Source organism: Lipophrys pholis (assembly GCF_963383615.2).
Source record: "Lipophrys pholis genome assembly, chromosome: 13".
Lineage (NCBI taxonomy): Eukaryota > Metazoa > Chordata > Actinopteri > Blenniiformes > Blenniidae > Lipophrys > Lipophrys pholis.
Genome location: NC_137632.1, coordinates 20,487,247 through 20,508,336, shown reverse-complemented (window position 1 = coordinate 20,508,336; position 21,090 = coordinate 20,487,247). Strand labels below are relative to the sequence as shown.

General features: G+C 40.5%; 1 protein-coding gene across 1 annotated transcript in view; it reads right to left on the bottom strand.

Annotated features, from left to right (window-relative positions):
* ramp1 (receptor activity modifying protein 1) overlaps positions 1-20,653 on the bottom strand; it is a 64,875-nt gene extending 44,222 nt beyond the window's left edge. The window contains exon 1 of the mRNA XM_080478775.1: positions 20,065-20,653. Coding sequence (XP_080334901.1) covers positions 20,065-20,122 — 58 coding nt within the window. The 5' untranslated portion in view covers positions 20,123-20,653. The remainder of the gene's footprint in view (positions 1-20,064) is intronic.
* Between the last annotated feature and the right edge of the window lie 437 nt (positions 20,654-21,090).

The window sequence follows — 21,090 nt, the reverse complement described above, 5'->3', positions numbered from 1 at the left end:
TGCATAATGTCTTGACAACAGAATAACAAACTTTGATAAAACAGTTTAATCTCAGCGACCACAGCACATAAATAAATCGTGTTTTCGGCGGTTCTGCAAGCAGAATATTTGCATTTCAAATATTCAAATATTTTCTTTTACCCTAGTTTTCCCCGGATCCAGTGTTTCATTTTTAATGACACGCTTTTGCAGACTCAGATGCAAACTTTTCAGTTTTTTGGCTTTTTAACCCCTTCTCCCGCTGCGAGCTTCAGGTGTCTACTGGGCAGAGAATGTTAATGTGAGCCGGATGCCTCTCCTCTGACTCGTCTGTTCTCCTTTTCTGCCCTAAAACCAAATGGAGACATAAATCTTCTGCCAATTGTTGCAGTGTCCGAGTATCTGGTTCGACACCAGAGACATGGGGGGTGGAGTGGTACATTACGTAGGCTCCTGCTGAGGAGCTTTAATTTTTTTTTCTGTTTATCGCTCTCTCTCTCTCTCTCTGGTGCTTTCCGTTTGGTTTTCAAATCTTGAACTAAGCCCATCATCATCTTTATATTTTACATTAAGGCTATCTCTTTCAATGATACGTATGCTCAATGATCATGTATATCGCAGTACACTTACAAGTTAGCTTCTGAAGAGGCACTGCAGTGATTTTACTAATGACTATAAATAAAAAGTAAATAAGTTACTTGGTTGAGTAACACTTGCATTCACTTTCTTTGTGTCCGTCATTTAGGTCTGTTGTGATTTATTGTCTTGTTACTGGGACACATTAGCTGAGTGTCATCACGGAGGGGTCAGTCAAATGAGGATTCACTCATTCATTCAGCTTTAGTTACACAAGTTTATTGGCGAATGATGCTCTTTAATATTACAATTCTTGAAAGATCTTGAAAACGACAAACAAGGCTGCTGCTAATACAGGTTAATATTAATGTTATTTGCAGTGGGACAAGTTCCTTGTTGGTTTAGGGAGGACTACGTTCAGGATTAATAGAAGCCCTCCTCCTTCTGTAAACAGGACATTAGTAAAACAGTAACAGAGGAACAGCTCTGTACAATCCTTCAACAAACAGTTGGCCGGGAGCAAGACGATTAAAGAAAGCATTAACGGGACACAGTGGGGATTATAACACAAGAATAATACGCATACTGATTCAGCATTTGTTGTTTGGGAATATTGAATATGAGTTCCAAATTTTTGCTGATAGACTGATGCATTAAATATATTTTATTTTCTCCCTTTTGTAGTGATAAGTTCTTTTCAGTAGTTTTGTCAAGATCTTACTTTTCTTGTGTGGGGCTTCCATAATGTATAACACAATGGTGTGATGTACAGTTTCTGACAACAAATGCATTGTTGCATTGATTGTTTTCATGTAAGCAGCAGCTGATACATGCAAGACCCTCATTTAAAATACTCCTGCTGATTGTAAACAAAATCGCACCAAACAAAACAAAGCATAAATCAATTTCAGCAATAACCCTTTTTAGCAGTACAGCAGAATCTTAGTAAATCAGGCCATTAGTGTGCAAATGCAGGACACAAAGTTATAATGTGCCAAAAAAAAAAATCCCAGCATCAGCATTGTGTTTAGATTCGTCATAGAGGAAAACTGAGAGTGTAATCTAGTGTTTTAAACCACCGGCCGTGTAGACCTACTGCCCTACATATTTCAGATGTCTCGCCGCTCCACTGCTGTTTTGTTATCAGGCCTCGAGTTGGATGATGATCAAGAAATGTCTAGAACATAAAGGGCAGTGGCTCCCCAGGAATAAACAACAAGCAAAAAGAGAGATTGAATACAAAATAAACTTTGTTATCTTCACTATGCCAGAAAACTGACATTGATTTATACAGTATTATTGCTGACTCACACATTCTGGGATTTTATCTGGAGCTGGAGTGTCACTGTGGCCAAAATCCTGTCAACAGAAACGAAGTTATCGAGCTGACATGAGCTGCAGCAGTTATTGTCGGTCGCTGTCAACAAAGCTTCCCCAGGCATGAAAGGTTTCCTCCTCACGTGAACAGATCTAACAACACAACTGAGCTACTATACCGACTTAAATCAAACACTCCTAAAGTCTCAAATGGCGAGCAACACATATGTTAAGCTTAGCTGAGTGCTGAATCTTAGCTCGGAAACCTTTTGGCTTTTCCTTCTTTGTGACGGTCTCTGCAAAGCGTTCATGCAGCTCAGATTGTGAAAGCTTTGAGGAGCGCAGTGGGACGCGGAGGCTGAGTAAACTGATTATACTCTGCATTAAGAATGACGATGAACCCGGAGAGCTTTTACAGAGTACAAGGCCTGCGGAATGACATTCGGGACCGGTGAGGGAGAGCAACAACAAACTCAGTCAAGCATGTAAAACATAAACAACCCCTACGCTTCCTGACAACAAACTGTCTTCCTTCCATCAAACTTCTAAACTTGCTTTATTCGGGTTGTCGTTGCATCGATCTCCGCTCACACTTCGTCAAAGCCCGTATACATTCTGGAGAAGGACAAATATTAAATATAGGGCTAACTTCTTAAGCACACTTTACTGATTTTGTCTGTTGAATGTTGCACTAAATGTTTTCTTGAAAAGTGCACTAATGCATAAGTAACATTCAATCAATAACAAACATGTAGTAAATCACACAAATGGGACACTCACAACAAAATAGAAATTTCAACTTTATTGTTCATTGCTAACTGGTTTGTACTTATCAGGAGAAAAAGAAACCTTAATGAAATATAAACAAAACACACTAAGCCTGATTTACTAAGATCCAGTATACAATGTGCTAGAGGGCATGTTCACACAAATAGATTTCGCTGTCACACAGGCAATTAAATGAGGATGTTTAGATGAAGACCGTCAGCTAGAAAAAGTCTTGTTTTCATGATCATTTACTTGAGTGAGTGAATAGATCACTGACCCCCCCCCCCCCCCAGGCATAAAAATGAGAAGTTTGACATGTTGGTAGTGGAAGGTAATCAAACACACCGAAGTCTAACCTCAAATAAATCTGTAAAAGAAATGAACAAATCTAGGAGATGATCTAAAACATACAAAATATCTTATAATGTCTGCAAACAAAAGTTATGGTGAACCAGCTGTGTAGATTACATGATAGTTAGGATGTTGAATTTTATAATTAGTTAATCAATAGTGGTTAAATTGTCTTTTATTTCATCTATATCCATTGAGTGCATTGAAATCACAGTTCAGTTGGTCTTTTGTGACGTGTATATTGCACATGTTGATATTACAATAACGATGACAAATTGTGCCGCCTCAGCCTGAAGCCTGCCTGTTACTCCAGTCACCTTCCAAACATTTGCTCAGGACAATCGCTGACTCTGATTTGTGCATGGTGTGAGTATTTCAACTACTGCTAGTAGTGCTAGTAGTAGTCAATACAGGAAATCGATGAATACAATTTGTCAATGACACAAACTCTTAAGTTCAGCATTAAAGCACTTAAAGCACAATAATCTAATGTGTGCTGTATGCAGATAGCGGTCAGGGTTTATCTGCACTGTGAACAATGGCTCAGGTTTAGGGGGCTGTCAGGTTCTGCTGATGGAAACTATATCCCGCACCGTCATGGCACAGCTCTTTCAATGTGACTAAATTCAAAACCGTATTGCTTTCCTGCTCTTAGTCGGTCTTTGTCTCTTCACCCAGCACCCGGGACATTATCTACTGAATCTGTCCCTCTTCCTTTACCAACCCCCACCCAGCTGCCAATGGAGAGTGTAAAAATTTCATCAGATGTTCAGATTACACCTGTAATCTCTTCAGCTGAGTTCCAATTACATGCTTGTAAGACGGTTGATTAATTTTTCAGATGTGCCACTTGACCGGTAGAGGTGTATTTGGAGGGAGCGGGAGATAAATATGGATGATCCATTTTCAGCACGCTGGAAGGGCTTTTCCGAGAGACAGGAAACACGACACCACAAGTGAGAGCATGGGGGAATTCTCTCAGCCTATAATTGATAAGAATTACTGACAATGACACAAACAACATTTTCAAATGTCAGAGGACTGAAAAGATTCTCAGCACCAGTTTTGATGTTGTTAATGGAAGGTACAGAGAGCCAGCATGCGCAGCTATTATCTTATTTGTCAGAATCTACAGAGTAATTATTTTTTTGTTTTATGGTTTTAAAAATAGATAAAGTGTGTTTTTATTACCTTATCCAAGCAAACCACCAAAGCACAAACAGTAAAAAAAAGGAATAAGTACAATACTACTAGCAGTACCAATATTTTTCTAATATCTTTCATTTGTTCTTTAATTTAACAACAAAAAGTTAAAATAAACTAATTCAAACAGTCTCTGTCTTTCCCTGGTTTTGGCTGTTATATGACTGATTGCACTACTTTATGTGTTCTTGATGATCACCAGTCCATCAGAGAGCTACCACAGAGTGAGAGACAGTCACACACACTCACACAGTAGGTGAAAGGCAGGACATGTCGTGCCCATCTTATATTGGAAACATTATTCTTGAATTACTATACACATATTTATTGGGATCATCAAAAAGATGAAACTTAAAAGTCTTTTTCAGACCAAATGTAATCTGAATTATTAGCACTAATTTAATGTCTGGACCGCATTTGTGTGCAAAAAACATCTGAGAAACTACAGTCAAAGAATGAGCCAAATGTCAAAAGCCACAGCGACATTAAGCAGGATTACAGTGTGTTTTTCTTTGGATGTACCAGACATAGCTGCTCTCACAAGATGTGACGTTTACTAGGCAACGTGCGTTTCCACAGACATTCAATTAGCCATTCAATTGTGTGAGTCCATGAATATATGTATGCTGTTGCATCATGGGACGTTTGGTGAAAGTGTCAGGATGATATTAGAAGCACTTTGTTTGGGTCCAGATAAGATTCCACATTCTTAGTAATGCGGACAGTAATATAATTATATATATATATATATAAAGACCATATTTTCTTTTTACGTTGTGACGTCTACACAGATCTATAACTTTAATTTACTCAGGTTACTTCTTTGAACAGAGCAGCTGTAGCTATAAATACAGTGTGGATGAACAGGCACAGCTTCCCTTGTTGACACTGGATGCCACCCAACCATTGGCTGCATTGCTCAAGGGCACTGCTGTGACATGGGAGAGCATGTCTAATCCACTCGGCACCGCACTTGAATGCGTTCACACGTATACGTGTGAGCGTGTGTGTGCGGGTTCTTTTGTGTGGATGTCAGGCGTGACAGCCTATATTAATGATGTGAGTATACGAGTGTGTGGCTTTTCTATTGTGGCGGGGATTTCAACCTGAAGGCGCGCGCACTCCTGAAGAATCGCGTCGACGTGGGGACAGAAATGGAGGTTACAAATATAGAGTTAGTTTAAGGGAAGGGTTAGGTTCACGGTGTGGAAATTGAAATGTCTGTTTGAGCGTTGTGTTTGCAGCCTTGCCACAGTGATGTTATTGAGTATATTGATATGTTTTGCAACATATTCAAGCACGTAAGTAGATGTTGGAATGTTTCAATCAATCATTTGAACAAACTGTACATTTTAATTTGCAGAGCATGAATGTCTCCTGCATGGAAACATCACATGGGGTTAATATAAATATCACTTATCATTATAATAATATTAATATAAGAATAAATGTGCAATATATTGTGCAGCCCTACCTTAGGCCCTATCTTAGGCTCACAAAAATAAGTTTAATACGTAGTGATGCCAGGCGTCGTTTAACCCTTTGTGGGGGAACTCATTGGACAATTTCAAAATGGAGAATTTCAACACTCACTTGTTGTCTTTATGGAGGAAAAAACAACAACAACTCAATGTTATTTGAATTTAAGAAAGATATGTTGGCAAATGCAAAAACGGCCATAGTAACATTGCATTTCACAACTTATAGTTAAATTTTTTTTTTTACATTTCTCTTAAAGTTATGATGATTCATTTTAGAGAAACAAAATTAAAATAAAGTTTAAAGTGTGTGTGTGTGTGTGTGTGTGTGTGTGTGTGTGTGTGTGTGTGTGTGTGTGTGTGTGTCTGTCTGTCTGTCTGTCTGTCTGTCTGTCTGTCTGTCTTACACTACCAAGGTACTGCGATGGTTGTTGACTCTGTGGCGTCTGGGTAACTGTAAATGGCGTCCCCGTGATGAACGTACACATCTACACACACATGCACATCGTTTGCCAGGCACACATGCACACAATGCCACACATTCACATTCACACACGCTTCATTAACTGGCAGCGGCTGAATGCTGCTCATTATCTGCTGAGGCGTGACGGTGAAAACTGGGTTACTTGCTTTGCACACATGTATGTATATACAGCATATGAAGAAAAAAAACACCCACAAAGATATGTGGAAGCACACCCACACACACCAGTCATGACTGTCAGTAACAGACAAATGAGGAGACAAAAAGACGGTTTCATATATTTCTTTTGTATGTTTTGCACATGTTGGATTTGTCCAAACACTTGTATCCACTTGGATGGCTGTGGGTGTGTGTTTACACTCACTTTATCATGAATAATGTCAGAGCGGTCTTCTTTTGTCCACCATTTAAACTAAATTATTCTTCTAAAATTGTTGTATAATCTTACTGTAAGCATGTTTTTAATTCTCAGCCAGCATGTTTAAGTAGGACATTTATTAAATCCATGCTGAAATTGTGTAATGTTTATATAAAATAGCTCTTCTGTCTACTCTTAGGAAGCACATATTAAAGTCTTATTTCTTCCTCATAATTCCCCCCATCTGGTTTAATTCTCTACAAATGTATGTATTTCACAGTGACGCTACCAAATGAAGAGAGAAATTCACTAAAGGGGGGAAATTGAAGGAAATGCTTCAAACCTGTAAATATTCCAACGTGTGTAGTAATGTGGTTTATAGTTTTTCATTCTGTTTACACATTTATTACGTCTGCCAAGGGCGTAATACAATCATCACCGTATATTTGTCTGTAAGTCTGTAAGCAAGATTACTTCAAAACTGCTGGACGGATTTTGTCGAAGTTCACCACAGACATATTAGGCCATGGATGATTCCATTAAATTTGGGAGGTGATCCAGAATTTTTATTTTTTATTTTTTTAATGAGTCCAGGTCAACCTTTGCTGGTCAGAAATCTGTGATTGCTCTTACTTTAGATGTACCTTTTACATGTCCTGCCTGGACGTGTGTAGAAGTTTTCAGGTTCTCCAAATTCCACCCATAAGTCACAAAATAAACCTTTAAGTCGATTGTCCAGATTCAAGATTCAGTATAATTTGATACACCACTACGTGATATATAATGACACAATTATGATTAATATTTAATATGGCACAATCTAAAGTGAACACTACATGCAATGGTAAATGGACTTCACCCAGATAGCACTTTTCTACTGTGTGAGCAGTCCCAAAGCGCTTTGTATCACATTCACCCATTCACACATACATTCACGCACCAATGGAGGCTGCAGCCATGCAAGGCACCGTCAATCCATTGGGAGCAATTTGGGGTTCAGTGTCTTGCTCAAGGACACTTCAACCTTCCGATTGGGAGACGACCAACCGAGCCATGTCGCCCCTAATGATGTGACATAGAGTAATGTTATAGAATATGATGCTATATGATACAATATAATAACATACAATGAGATGCACAACACAATACAATATGATACAGTACTATACATCCCAGATCATTATAATGCGATTCGATTCATCACTATATGACCCTATATGATGTGTTACAATACAACACAGTACAATGGCATAAGACATGATGTGATGTGATACAGTCTCATACAATATAAGAAAGTGAAATAAAATTCTGTACTATACCATGCTATTTGACAGGATGTCAATTGAGGCAGTGCAATATGATACTATATGTTGCATTACTGTACAATATGACGTCATACAATACTGTCTAATACGATATGATGATGCTCAAATTTTCGGAATGGGCCCTGCCTCTCACCCAATGTCAAATGTAGCAGGCTCCAAACCTCACAACTCTTTCCTCTATGAAACGGAAAAAATATGTTGGGATAAGTACTATTCATCACGAGAAACAGAAAACCAAATACATCAGGGGGAACATGCTCAGAAAATATTTTTTTATTTTTGTGACATCAAGCAATAGAAATTCAGTTGCGACATGTTGACAAAGATGGGCGGGGTCGATGAATGCTTTTATCAACCTCCCGATCCCAAAGTGAGGATCACACTAAAATGCGTATGTGTCGCCAACAGCCCAAAGCCAGTGGAGGCGGTGTGGCGCCTCTGTGAGCCGAGATCCAAATGATACACAGAGCTGCACGCAGACAGATGAGCTGAGAGATCAGAGGATAACTGGGGAGCAGTGGACTTTTTATATGTCATTAACACAGAGACAGTTCTTTAGCGCTGCCCGTGGACAATAACAAATCAGAAATTCAAAGCCACGAGGTGGCTGGTGTTTCCCATAAATAATATAAAGCATGGCTGCGCCACCCAAAAAATGATTGACATTTATCCTGGAGGAGCATTGTGGCAGATTTAGCACGTAGCCCTGCAATTCCCTGCAAGTGCGATGGCTGTGGAGCTCACTAAATTCACTTCTTCAGACACATCTTAAAGGAGACATATCATGCTTTTAAATCCTTCCTTTTTACATATAAATCATACAGTTGTGGTCTATACAACGCGAAACTGCAATGCTTGGGTCTGAATTCCTCATTATTAGAGCTCCACAGGCCCCTTTTCTACCCCTTTTCTGATGTGCTTCTGAGAGCAACTCGTTTTGGGGCGGTCTCTTCAAATGCAAATGAGACACTTCATACCCCTCCTCCTCTCCAGGTTGCAGAGGTGACACTTGGTTCAACGCCACCCTGTTCGGCCATCTTTGTAGTTTGATAGAACAGATACAATTATCTAGCGGCGCAGAAACTTTATATTCACACATTATTTACAAAATGTCAACAACGGAAGATTTGTCCATCCAGCCATACATGTTGGAGCCAGAGTCGGACCCGGCGGAGCCAGATGAAAATGACGATGATGCACCTACAGAACAACGTCTTCATATGGATGTAACGCAATGGTGTGTTACTATATTTACACTAACTTCTCCATCCATGCCCACTACTACAATACTGCCTGTATTACAACGACTATTTAACACAGAAGTTACATTATAATCTAAAACGAGCACACAGCGCTAACATATGAAGACGGTGCAACTGCTAATGCTAACAAAACAATGACAGGGACGTCTTATCATCACACTTTTTAGCGTTATATACAGCTTACCGAAGTGCTCTGTTCGTCGTCTCCATAGATAGAAGGAACTGACCGCTCAATCAGACCAAGTCTTTCGGCAAATCCTTCTTTATACTGGCGGAGGTTGCTGAAGCAGTCGTCCTTAAAGTGCTTCGCGCACACAAAAATGACCTTACCCACAGATGTGGGTACATTTCTGTGAAAAATAAAACTCAACCAGGCACTTGGAAAAGGTTCTGATGCTGGGAGACGGTGTAACGAAGCTTGTGGGTTACTACATCCAACAACCGAACATTTCGACTTATCCTCTCGTAACTTCGGTTGGACTACAAAATCGCAGCGAGAAACAAAAATGGCGGATTGCTCGAAATGTCGATGTCCTAATTTGGCAGTTCCGCTGAGAATACTGTGACGTCATTGTTCAGAAAACGTAATAGAGAATAGAAAAATCGAAACCGATCGCAAAATATGACCAAAACAGAATATAAAGATATCAACGGAGCACCTGAAGAGACTACTTTGAACTTTTCTGTACTTCTAAACACTCTAAATATACAACAAAATGCATTTAAGGGCTAAAAAAGTGGATTTAGCATGATATGTCCCCTTTAAGTCTGCTCATTCTGGACTGTTGAGAAAAAGCTGTGGTACCATAAGAGGACGAGCAATCAATGTAAAGACGAAGGACTACCTTTCAAGTAGTCTTAACACAACTACACACTAAAGAAATTAGCTTCTGCTCATCGATCTCTATATATCTCAAACATGAGACCTTCACCATTGTGTAACGTAATTGTGGCTTCGACATATTTTAGCTTCTTATTAAACTTCTGGATTAAATCAGCTGTAACAGTGCATACTGATTTAACTGTGACTCTATGAAACCAGTAGCATGAATTTAGCCCAATTTGAGATTTTCCGCACTACCTCGCTCAATTTAATACCAATCCCCTCTGGTAATTTCTTAAATTATGCATCACAAGCATTGCAGAAAATGAATAGTTAAAAAAAAAAAACCAAAGGAGGGAGCTCCTTGGATCTCAAGTGTATTTTAAGCTTTTAACGAGTATTTTTATCTGAAACCGTGAGGGAAAACCCTTCATACATCATCCTCATGTGTTGTTTCCCAATGTGACCCAGGACTGAGGATATAGTTCTATGGATATATGGGCTGTGACAGTCTTATCTGTAGTACTTCCTGGCACACTGACACCGGGAAATCTGAACCCACTGTCACTAACAGAGCCGAGCAGAGGAATTAAAGGTCACATGTTCAAATCACTGACCTCAAATGATCTCTGTAGAGATTGAATGCCAACAGAAACCTTCACCAGAGAATACCATGTGTATTATTTATAACCTATTAAGCCGGGAGTGGCTGGTCCTGCTCTTTTCAGGAACAGCTTGCACATTAAAATGGCACGTTTTCCTTCATAAAACTTTAACTTCTATTACATTAGGTGCAGAATTTAGCGTAAACTAGGGAGGGGAAATTATAATGTTAGCTGGGTATGAAGGCAAGCACAGTTTTCAAAGGCAAACAGCTGTTAGATGTCAGTTTGTATAAATATCAGTATTGGACATGAGGTCTGTTGCTTTGCTTGCAGCTCTGCAAAGCTGTAGTGAAACATTTGCACGCCATCGTCTTTCCTGGACATTTTCACAGTGGTTTTATAGATGTAGGTTGCCTTCTGCACGGTGATGTGAAGTGACTTTCCAAACATGATGGGTTTTAAAGCAGGGGTCTCAAATTCAAGCTGAGCTGGGAGCAACGGATGGCACTGTCTTCTCATTGGAGGGCCAAGTCAGTGTTCCAGAAGTACAAAAAATTGCAGGTCTTTCTTAAAATTGCACACAAATTTTTTCTCTCCTTTTGAATTAAAAGAAATAAATGAGCTAATAAATAAAAACAATCAGTTCTCTCTTCTCACTATGACAGCTTTAATGCTGTCACAGTGATCTACTGATGCAAATTATTTTTTAAACATCTTCTGTTTCTTATTTGACTACAATACATACATTATCCATCCAAACAGTTGCAATGAGAGAAGGGGTCCCATGTCTAGTCTGGACTATATTACATGAGTTGACCACCAGTGGACTGACATTTTCCTTCACACGGTCAAACTACAAATGCCTCATCTGTGGAGATCGTGTAACGGGTCCACTATAAGATTTTAGTGAAGCACCTTCTGGCCTCCACTGTAGCCCAGAAGCCACAAACTGCTCCAACTGATCAACTCAGGACTGTGAAGAAACGGCTTCTGATTGCACTTAGGCTATACGTCTCCACGCTTCCACCACTCGTCCCTCAGGTCATTGCTATAAATACCAACGTGTTACTATTTGACCAGCCTGCTTGGATAAATGTTTGGATAAATCCCGCTGTGGCCTGTTGCTGGCCTTACGCGACGGTCTACGTGAATCTCGCACACAAACACTTTGACACGCCATCACATGAAGCAGAAAACGCAGAGGGAAAAAAAAAACAACAACTTCAAAATAAGATTCCAGCCTGATGCACTGGTTGAGTGAACCGCAGCGACGGGCTCACTATGTCACTGTTATGTAAGGTTAAATGTAATATGTGAGAGCAGCGGCCCAGATAAATGAACTGTAAAATCAGCGCGATGTTTCTCGGCGAGAGCGTCTTGGATCTTCAGGGGAAGATTCATGACCGTGTCCATGATTCTGTTTCTATAATGGAAAAATGTAGTAAAACCAACAGACTCTGTTGTACACACACACTATTATCGACACACACTCACATCAGTACCCCTGCAAAGAGTTTGCGATGCTTAAAGATGATTTAAAAGTGTAAATGAAACATTTATTACTGAGGCAGTTACACAAAATCACTCATTATAAACATTTTATTGGGGTGTGTGTTACAGTAATTGAATTAAGGAGGTAAACTGTGGATGCACGCACACACACACACACACACACACACACACACACACACACACACACACGCACGCACACACACACACACACACACACACACACACACACACACACACACACACACACACACACACAGTATAGTATATTTGTAATAAAGAATGTATGACAGCTACTTTACAACTGTTGAACACATGCTTGAGTCTTGACGCTCACTAATCCCCTAGAATGAGTATGAAGTAATAAAACGGCCGTATAAATAAAGAATGAAGCGAGGATAACACTCTCCTCTTGGTTCGCCTGTATTGATTGTTGCGCTGTAAACTAATTTCGCTGCTCTCCGGGCAGACCTTAAAAACACTCAGTAGCAGTACATCGATTCATTATTTGAATTTTCTTTATTACGGGCTTTGCTACTTAGAAACATCTCACTTGATCATGAGGGTGTGTTGATAGTTATCGTTATCCTCGCCTTCTCATTGAATGGGGAAGACTCAGCAGGAAATTAAAGTGAGAGAATTGCTCACAAGGGAGGTTTTCTCATATTCCGTGTAAATATTAGATAACAATATACAAAAAAACAGCTCCATCAGATGAGGTCATGGCCACTTTGGAAAGTTTTCCTCTCCTCCTTTTGCCCCCGTTCACCATCTATCTAATTAGCTGAAGCCCGGAAGGCGGGTCTGTCGCACGGGATGCACACAAACACACATGGACACGCACAGCACTCACACGGACACAGTTATAGATCAGCACTATTAAAACGTTCACGACCCAGCTCCTCCTCCCTCGTTTATCTCCTTCTGTCTTGTTAGAGCAATTGTTGCCCTCATTGTGCCCCCGCCCCGCCCCTGCTGATTTATGAGGCTTCTTCAAAACGTCCCCTTGAGTCCTTCACACCAGAGATACGTTCTCCGGCTGGGCACAGCCCAGGCAGGAAGAGCCGAGCACTGTTACAAAGGCCACAGTATGTATCTATATTCTGCAGACAGTTGAGAGCTTAACTAAGGATTTGGGTTAAAACCTAACAGACGAATTAAGACAGTAATCTCTGGTGTCAGCATCACAGATGTCTGGAAATGTATCTGCGTGGCGCTGCGTCCACCACTGATCTTTTTCCTCACTCTTCTCTGCTCTCTGGTGTTCATGTTCCCAATCTTTATCCTCAAGGACCAATTCCCTGCATGTTCTCGATGTCTCTCTGCTCTACACATCTGAGTCAAACAAAATGAGTTTTCATGAAGCCCTCCTGAGGCCTGATAACAACCCAGAGAGGGTGTTGGTCTATTTCGGCCGGGTCAGAGGGAAAGGAGCCACTGCACCCACTGGGCGATAGCCGATCAAAAACAAAAATTAACCAAACATATTTTAATGAATTCTCGGAAAAACTGTTGCAGACTACAGTGGTTGCATGCGTGACAGGTAGTCTTAAAAGGCTTTCACTTAGTTTAATCTTTTCGATGAAATTTTAGGCCCAAATCAAATGTCCCTCCCATTGAAGGAAAACAACATGAATTGGAGGAGAGAGGGAAGGAGGGGATCGGCACCTATGGGATCGGCACCTATGGCTGTGACTGGTAGTTTTGGTAATGAAACCACACACACATGCGCGCAGAGAGCAATATGCTATAAACATTAACAATGGCGAGTACAGGGACATCCGTATGAACAGACGACACAGTTGGATTCTCAACTATAAAACTACCAAGTCCCAGGAGAATATGGTCTGGGAGTCATGACACTCTGAAGGCAAACATTGTTGTCATTGTCCATCTAGTTGAGCATGTGCAGAAGAACTATTTGTTATTTACAGCAGAGTTTTAGAAAAGCTGTGTGTTGTTTTTTTTTTGTTTTTTAAAGTTCCACCTTGGAAGACGTTTTTAAAAAAAGCTGTGTTTTCTGTGACTCCTATCACCCTTGTCGTGTAAAACAACGAAGGTTTTCTGTTTTCACTTGAAAATGTTGATAATCCCTTTGACGTGAGCAACTCCAACTGCTGGAGATTCATGATAGCTTCATCTGGGATCAGTGGGATGGCCAGTAGGAGAACGGATTGCACCAGCTAGTGTCCATACGGAAGGCATGTGAAGAATTTATTAGGACAGACTAGAAAGTCAAAACAGGTTTCTTGTTCAACTGGAATTCTAAAAGCCCCGTTGAGCCTGACTAAAGCCACATATGATTAAAAAGATCATTAAAGCAGGCTTTCATTCTGTACGAGGAAATTGATTAAAACCGTACCCGAGACTCAGACATATTAAAACCGGCCCTGCGGGTTTTCTGCGTCGGGACCGAACAGGTATCGTCTCATCATCCAGTCTGGACCTCAATGCTCAGTCGGCAAAAACTGTCTCAACCAGTTTGATTGTCTACCGGATCAAAAGTCCAACTATCTTATGAGTTTGAGTTTTTTTTAACTGCACTTGAACGTTTTCTGATTGATTCAAACTGAGTCGTGAGCTGTCGGATTAACGACGATCATGTCACATAGAGCGGATCACAGCCTCTCCCAGTGTGAATCCCTTCAGCGGAGGAATGGTAGAATCATTCATGTCATTCATTCTGTGCTCTTCAAACAAAACAAAAAGACTATACTGGAAAAGTTAAAGTGGCTCAGGAGTGGATATGTTACAACTTTAAACGGAGATGTAGTAAAATATTTTTTCCACGAAAAAGAAAAGTTAATGGTCAGTACTTATCTTGACTCCATGTCAACAAATCAAGCCACAAGTCTGGGTATAATTGTGGATTCAAACCTGGAATTCAACCACATAAAGACAACAATAAAATCAGCTTCCTGCCATCTGAAAAATATTGAATTGGATTTCTGCGCGAACAAGAGTCAAAGAAACTCATTTTTACATCTTCTGTGCTCTATGGAGTCGAGTATCAACCTTCCAGAACCCGTAACAGCAAAAAGATGGATGAATGAACCAGTAGATTATTTAGACGTCTCGAAGAGTAGGAAAAAGAAAAAAGTCCAGGCTTTATTTTTAGAAAATGCTATTTGAGAAGGTAACTTGATGAAACGGTAACAAGCTGCAACCTGGTGTTGCTGCAATGAGTCATGACTTTCGCTCTTTGTAAATATAGAACACCTACATGGAGCCTTTGTTACAGGGAACAATGGGGAAGTTGATTCAAACTGCGGAAGTTTCCCCGAGCACCTCCGTCACAGCCACACTTTCCTTTTTTCTCTCTCTCTCTCTTCCTCAGAGAACTCCATAACAAGTGTGATGAACGCAGTGAGGACAGTGAGTCCATTATTGTGGGCCTCCACAATGCCCAAACGCTTAGTTTGGGGTAAACAAACAGGGTTCAGGTTACAGTTCAGTGAAGGGTAACACATTTAATGGTTTGTGTCATTGTAAGAGGTGAGGAAATGAAGCCAAGTCAACTGAACCGGCTTCTGAGGCTGAAAGTGCAAGTGTTGTGAATGTACGTGTGCACCAGGAAGGAGTCAGGGATGAACAGTGATGCACTCGATCACCAGTGAACGTGATGCGCGGACCTTTGAACCGAATGGAACAAAGTTATTCCAGTCAGAGGAGTGATCCATGAGATCCACCGCTGACAGACATGTAACTTTAGAACAAATAAGGGGTTTAGAAAAAAAAAAAGAGGGGTGAGAGCTTTTCCTTCAGTTTCTGTGAGGAAGTTTAGAAGGAGCTGCTCGTCCTGAGGAAAGATATAAAGGACTTCCAGGACAGGTATAGATTGAATGAAGAGGGTAATATGCAACAAAAAAACGATGCTTTTTTAGTTTGAAAGGATTTTGTTTTGCCCCTCTTTTTCACCAACATTGTTTAGTCCAAAACCAGCAGAGCCATAGAAGATGGGAGTCATGACTAATTTTCAGTAACAAAACTTCACTGTAATAACAATCTAACTTCGTTGTCTGTCCATAAGAAACGCCTAAGAACTCACCATTGTCAATGGTTGTTGTGTGTGGGGTTTCGTTACAAAAACAAACAACAGCACCCACTAGTGGCCTTACATAAAAACTACATCATTTTCAGCATATCTGCAGTTCCCAGGTAAACAGATAATGTTCTCAAAAAGTTGCTTTGTAAACGCAAAACCATTGTCACTAGAAAGGTTGTAGTGTAAACGGGGCCTTAGTGTGTATCCGCTTGTTGGTTTCAGTACTGGTTGTTGTGGGTTTTGTGTTCGGGGTAATATTCGCATCGTGGAGCCGACCAAACTAGGCGAGTGGCTGCAGCTGAAGCCTCCGTCCAGAACAGTGCAGTCCCACGAAGAGCTAATATACAGCACACATCCCTCAAACTCACAAACCTCTGGTGGAGGAGCCCGACTTTAATGATGATACAGATAACACCCTACACAGGTGAGAGGGTAATTATTTTCACTATCATTATATAATTATTAGCCTAATATATGTTACAAAGCATTTGAACATGATGGTGCAGCACCAGTTTTTTCCCATATCTGTGGAATGTCAGCATTACAGCGCTATTCCTCTGTAAGAAAAAATTACATTTGGCGGACCTGCATTCAAGAGAATGAGATTTCCCACCATGGATAAAACAACTAATTGTTATTACTTGCACTGTAAATCTAGCTAAGCCTTCTGACGAGCAGCACAGCAGGCTTCTGCTTACTCTTTAATCCAGAAGTGGTCTCCAGCACTTTTACTCTTTTTTTTCCCTCGGTTACACAAATATTTGTCCAGCTTATCATATAAAATAAGCTTTGGAAGTCCTCCTGAAACAACTGCCTCAAAATTGGTCCACCTATGCAAACAATAATCACCTCTTGACAACCTTTGTCTCACAGTGAGAACATCCCTGGTTTAAGTCTGGGCTTTCACTTTAAGTGTGAATGTGGCTGTATGTAGGTGTGTGTTTCGAATATATATCGCTCATTCACTTTGCATGTGTTTTAGGTGATCAGCATAATCAATACTATGAGTAACAACATCACATGCAAACAGCATTAATGAGGGATTTCGCATGCATTAATGTGTTCACCATGGAGTGTGCGGAGCGCTGAGCTCCCACAAGCACCAAGTGAAATGAATGCAATACCATGGATTCCAACATGTCAGTGGAGGAAGTTATCGAATATAAGCAAGCATTACAGCGATCAATAGCAGAGATTCTGAGAAGATTACAAGACCTAAGAAGGGAGTGCAATACAGAGAGGGTTAAATCTGCCTTCCCCTGCAGTCAGCTATGGAATCATGCAACTAAAGTTTCCAAACTCTCTGCTGGTGCTTTTACTATTTTGGCAGAATATTGATTTTTTAGATTTTTTTTTATTGTGCAATAAATACATCAATAGTTGAGGAGACGCATTCAACATAACATCCTGAAATATTTACACTCAGCCGCGACTTTCACTATAGTTGGTGTGTGTGTGTGTGTGTGTGTGTGTGTGTGTGTGTGTGTGTGTGTGTGTGTGTGTGTGTGTGTGTGTGTGTGACAATGTACCTGCCAGTCAATGTCGAGCCACTCTGCAGTCGCTAATACGTTTCCCATTAACTTTTGCTTCAGTGACAGAATGTAATTTCGTTAAAATGAACAATGAGTGAGACTCAATGTGAAAAACGTTCTTCCAGTAAGAAATGATGAGATTGTGAACAATAAAAAGTTGACGGAAAAAAATACATCTTGGACATGCTTTCACATGCAATAGAAATCAACCTAAAGCAACGATCCGACAATCCAAATAGCCAAATGAAACTCATGCGATTAACTCCAAGTAGAGATCTTTGTGGACAACTGGACTCTTAAAGTTCTTTACATTAAGGCTTATATTACTTATTCTATTGCTGCTGAAAGGGTTTGGCATGTGTACGTCACATAACAATAACTCCTAGACTGTTTATGATTGAAGACAACAGAAAATAATACCAAAATACTTACAGTGGAAGTCTAATCACACACAAGATTAACTGGAGAATCAGATTTGTAACATGGAACATCAAATTCACACAGTAATGATGAAGAGCTGCCAGATATTGAAATCTTCAGTTATTTTTTATAAAAGGATCCTGACCTGAATATAATCACAGTCTTAAGCAAGTTAAAAGAGAACACATTACCCCTCCTATGATCACCTCCTTCCCCTCTGCTGCTCAGACTCAGGCAAACAGCAAACACGTTTAAGTTGTATTTCATAAATCACATTTGCTTTTTTGTTTAGTTTTTTTAAGCTCAGAAGAACATCCAACATTTATTTTCCACTTCAGCTGACCTAAAAGCCGTCCTACAGACCTTTGTGTTTTCTCAATAAGACGAACACGTCACCCTGGTGCTCACATCTTTTACGTGGCTCCCTGTTTAATCTCACTTAGAAAGGTTTATACGACCTGGCACCTTCTTATATCTCTGATCTATTGAGTTTTTATGTACCCTGCAGACCACTTATGTGTTTCAAGCTCTGATGCTCACCAGAGGTCACGAGTGACAAAGGGTTGACCGAGCATTTCCATTAAACACTTCTTGCCTGAGACTCATCCATTATTAATACTGTTGCTTATTATTGTTTTTTTTGTTGTCAGCAGTTTGTTAAGTAGGAATCTTTACTTTGAGAGACAGCGTCTTAATGTATAGTTTGCAACCTGGTACACATCTGGTTTCACACGTTTACAGTCAGACTTCAATTCTCCCTTCAACCCGTCTGATGACAAGAAGTGGGTCATTGTCAGACTCTCTGCACAGATTCTTTTGATTCATGTGTTTTGGAGCAAGCAGACATTAAAAAGATATTTGTCCTCCAGAACTTAACATCCCTGATAAAGGTGAGAAAATATTTGAAATATTATGAAATCAATGAAAAAAACGGTTAAAAATCCTGTAATCATTATTATGAACCTTGGAAGCAGTTTCTACTGACAACTATGTATTCATTCATTTATGAATCTATTAACTTGTGCTCAATAATCTGCTATTAACTCCTCTTGTATCACTACACTGAGGAGAATAAAACTGAGTTTCACAGGTTTTAAACAGATTTTTGCCTCTTTTTTTTTGGTTGCATTTTGTCTCCCACTTTGTATTTTTTTTCTCTACATCTAGTGCCTGATGAGATTTTACTGTGTCACCGGGTCAGCTTGTGGCAGCAGGCAAACCGGAATTATTACAACGCTGGTGTGAGGTTAGGGACTTGTTCTGTTATTTCTGCAGACTTTTAGTCCTGTACAAATTATTCTATGGTTGCATTTGAAAAGTACAATCATGAAATACATACTTTTAGTAACTGCGGGGGGGTAACGAAGTAGAAGTTAGGAAGGCAATCTTACAACTGTAAATTTGATGGTTTCAGTCCCAAAGGTGACTGGTCACCACAGGGTGCCGGACAATCAGCCCCCAACGGCTCATATTAGCCCAGGAAGGGTGTCTTGTGTCATACTGGTGCAAAATCAAAAATATGGATCACATAAATCAATGTGGTGACTCCAGAAGGGTGTTGCTGATAGAAAGGAATAGCTTTTATATTTACGAAATGCAGATATGGATGATGTAAATATACACACTTTGTTTCAAAAAAGAAAAAGAAACAAAGCATTACGCTTACTTTCCAGACTGGTAGATTCCCTTATTGATCCTGTAATAAATGTCATTATGTATTATTATATATTTATATCGTTGATATTTTACGTCATTAATTTAATTTCAATCGAGGTTAGCAGGTTTCTGCGCTGTAAACCCAGAACTTGATTTGCAATATTAAGTAAATATACAGTGATGTTATTCTGTTTAGCTCCGAGTCTGGAGGAGAGCGATACAGTAAATCCCCGTTCTACCACAAAGTATTACTTACTCCACTTGTTCACAACTAACTTTCAAGCATGAATTCTCAATTTTGTGATATTTTTCGCACTAGAGTGCACATTTTAAATACTATCATTTTTTATTAGAAATAGTTTATTAGACTCACTTATGACGAACCACAGTAGCGCCTGTTTCTGCAGAGCTGCGCCGGTCTGCGAGCCCATCCTGGTCACGCTCCAAACGATCCACTGACTCAAGTTTTCAGGAGGGAAGTGATCCGAAAGAGAATTAACAAGGGCTCGAAGAGGGCTGTGTTACATTATAAGTGATGCGCTGGTTAGAGATCCATGTAACGCAGCCGCACGGTCGATCAGTCACCACAGGAGCCTCCAATGGATCACCTTGCGCAAAGTGCTCGGGGGAGAGCCAAGACTCGTCCTTGTTCCTGCTGCACCTCGAACTCCCCCGAGTCTTCCTGTCACCGGCCACACGTCATCCGGACACGAGACATGTCCGGCAGTAAAAACTTTGGAGTCAAACCTTTTTTTTCCACACAGTGATCAGACCTCTGACTGCGCTGGGAGAAGATGCGTGATGTGGAGTGAGCGCTGCTGGAATGTGAGCTGTGCGTAACGGGACGCGCCGGACTGGGACGAGGGAGGGGGGGAGCGGGTTGGGTTCACTGCCTCCCCCGATTACACGACTTGCGGGTGACACGGGACAAGCAGGCAGACCCAAACTTACTACAATGCGGGAACGGGAGAGGAGGCGAGGCGCCGAGTTAGAGAAGAGGAGGTGGCACCGGACGCATGAGTACTTTTCCATTGGCTGATTGGATACGCCATCGCGCCCAAAGGGACATGCCCAATAAAGTTTCAAAAAAGAACAGACGGCATTACATTAACAAATAAACATATATATCAGTCATAATGATGGTCATAGTGGTGATAACCCTTTCTTACAAACTACTCAAACTGTGATGTCACACATCAAACAAAACATGGAATCAACACAGACTCATTTTAGTGTATTTAAGTGCTCCTGCAGGAGCCAAATCAAACTTTGAGGACAACTTTTGTCTTGAACATTCACTCTGCTGAAGTCGAGGAAAGGAGCACGCTGTGCTTCATGGCCTGCGTCCGGGTGGCGCAGTTCACCTGCGGAGGGAGCGCTGGTTGTGACAGAGGTGCAC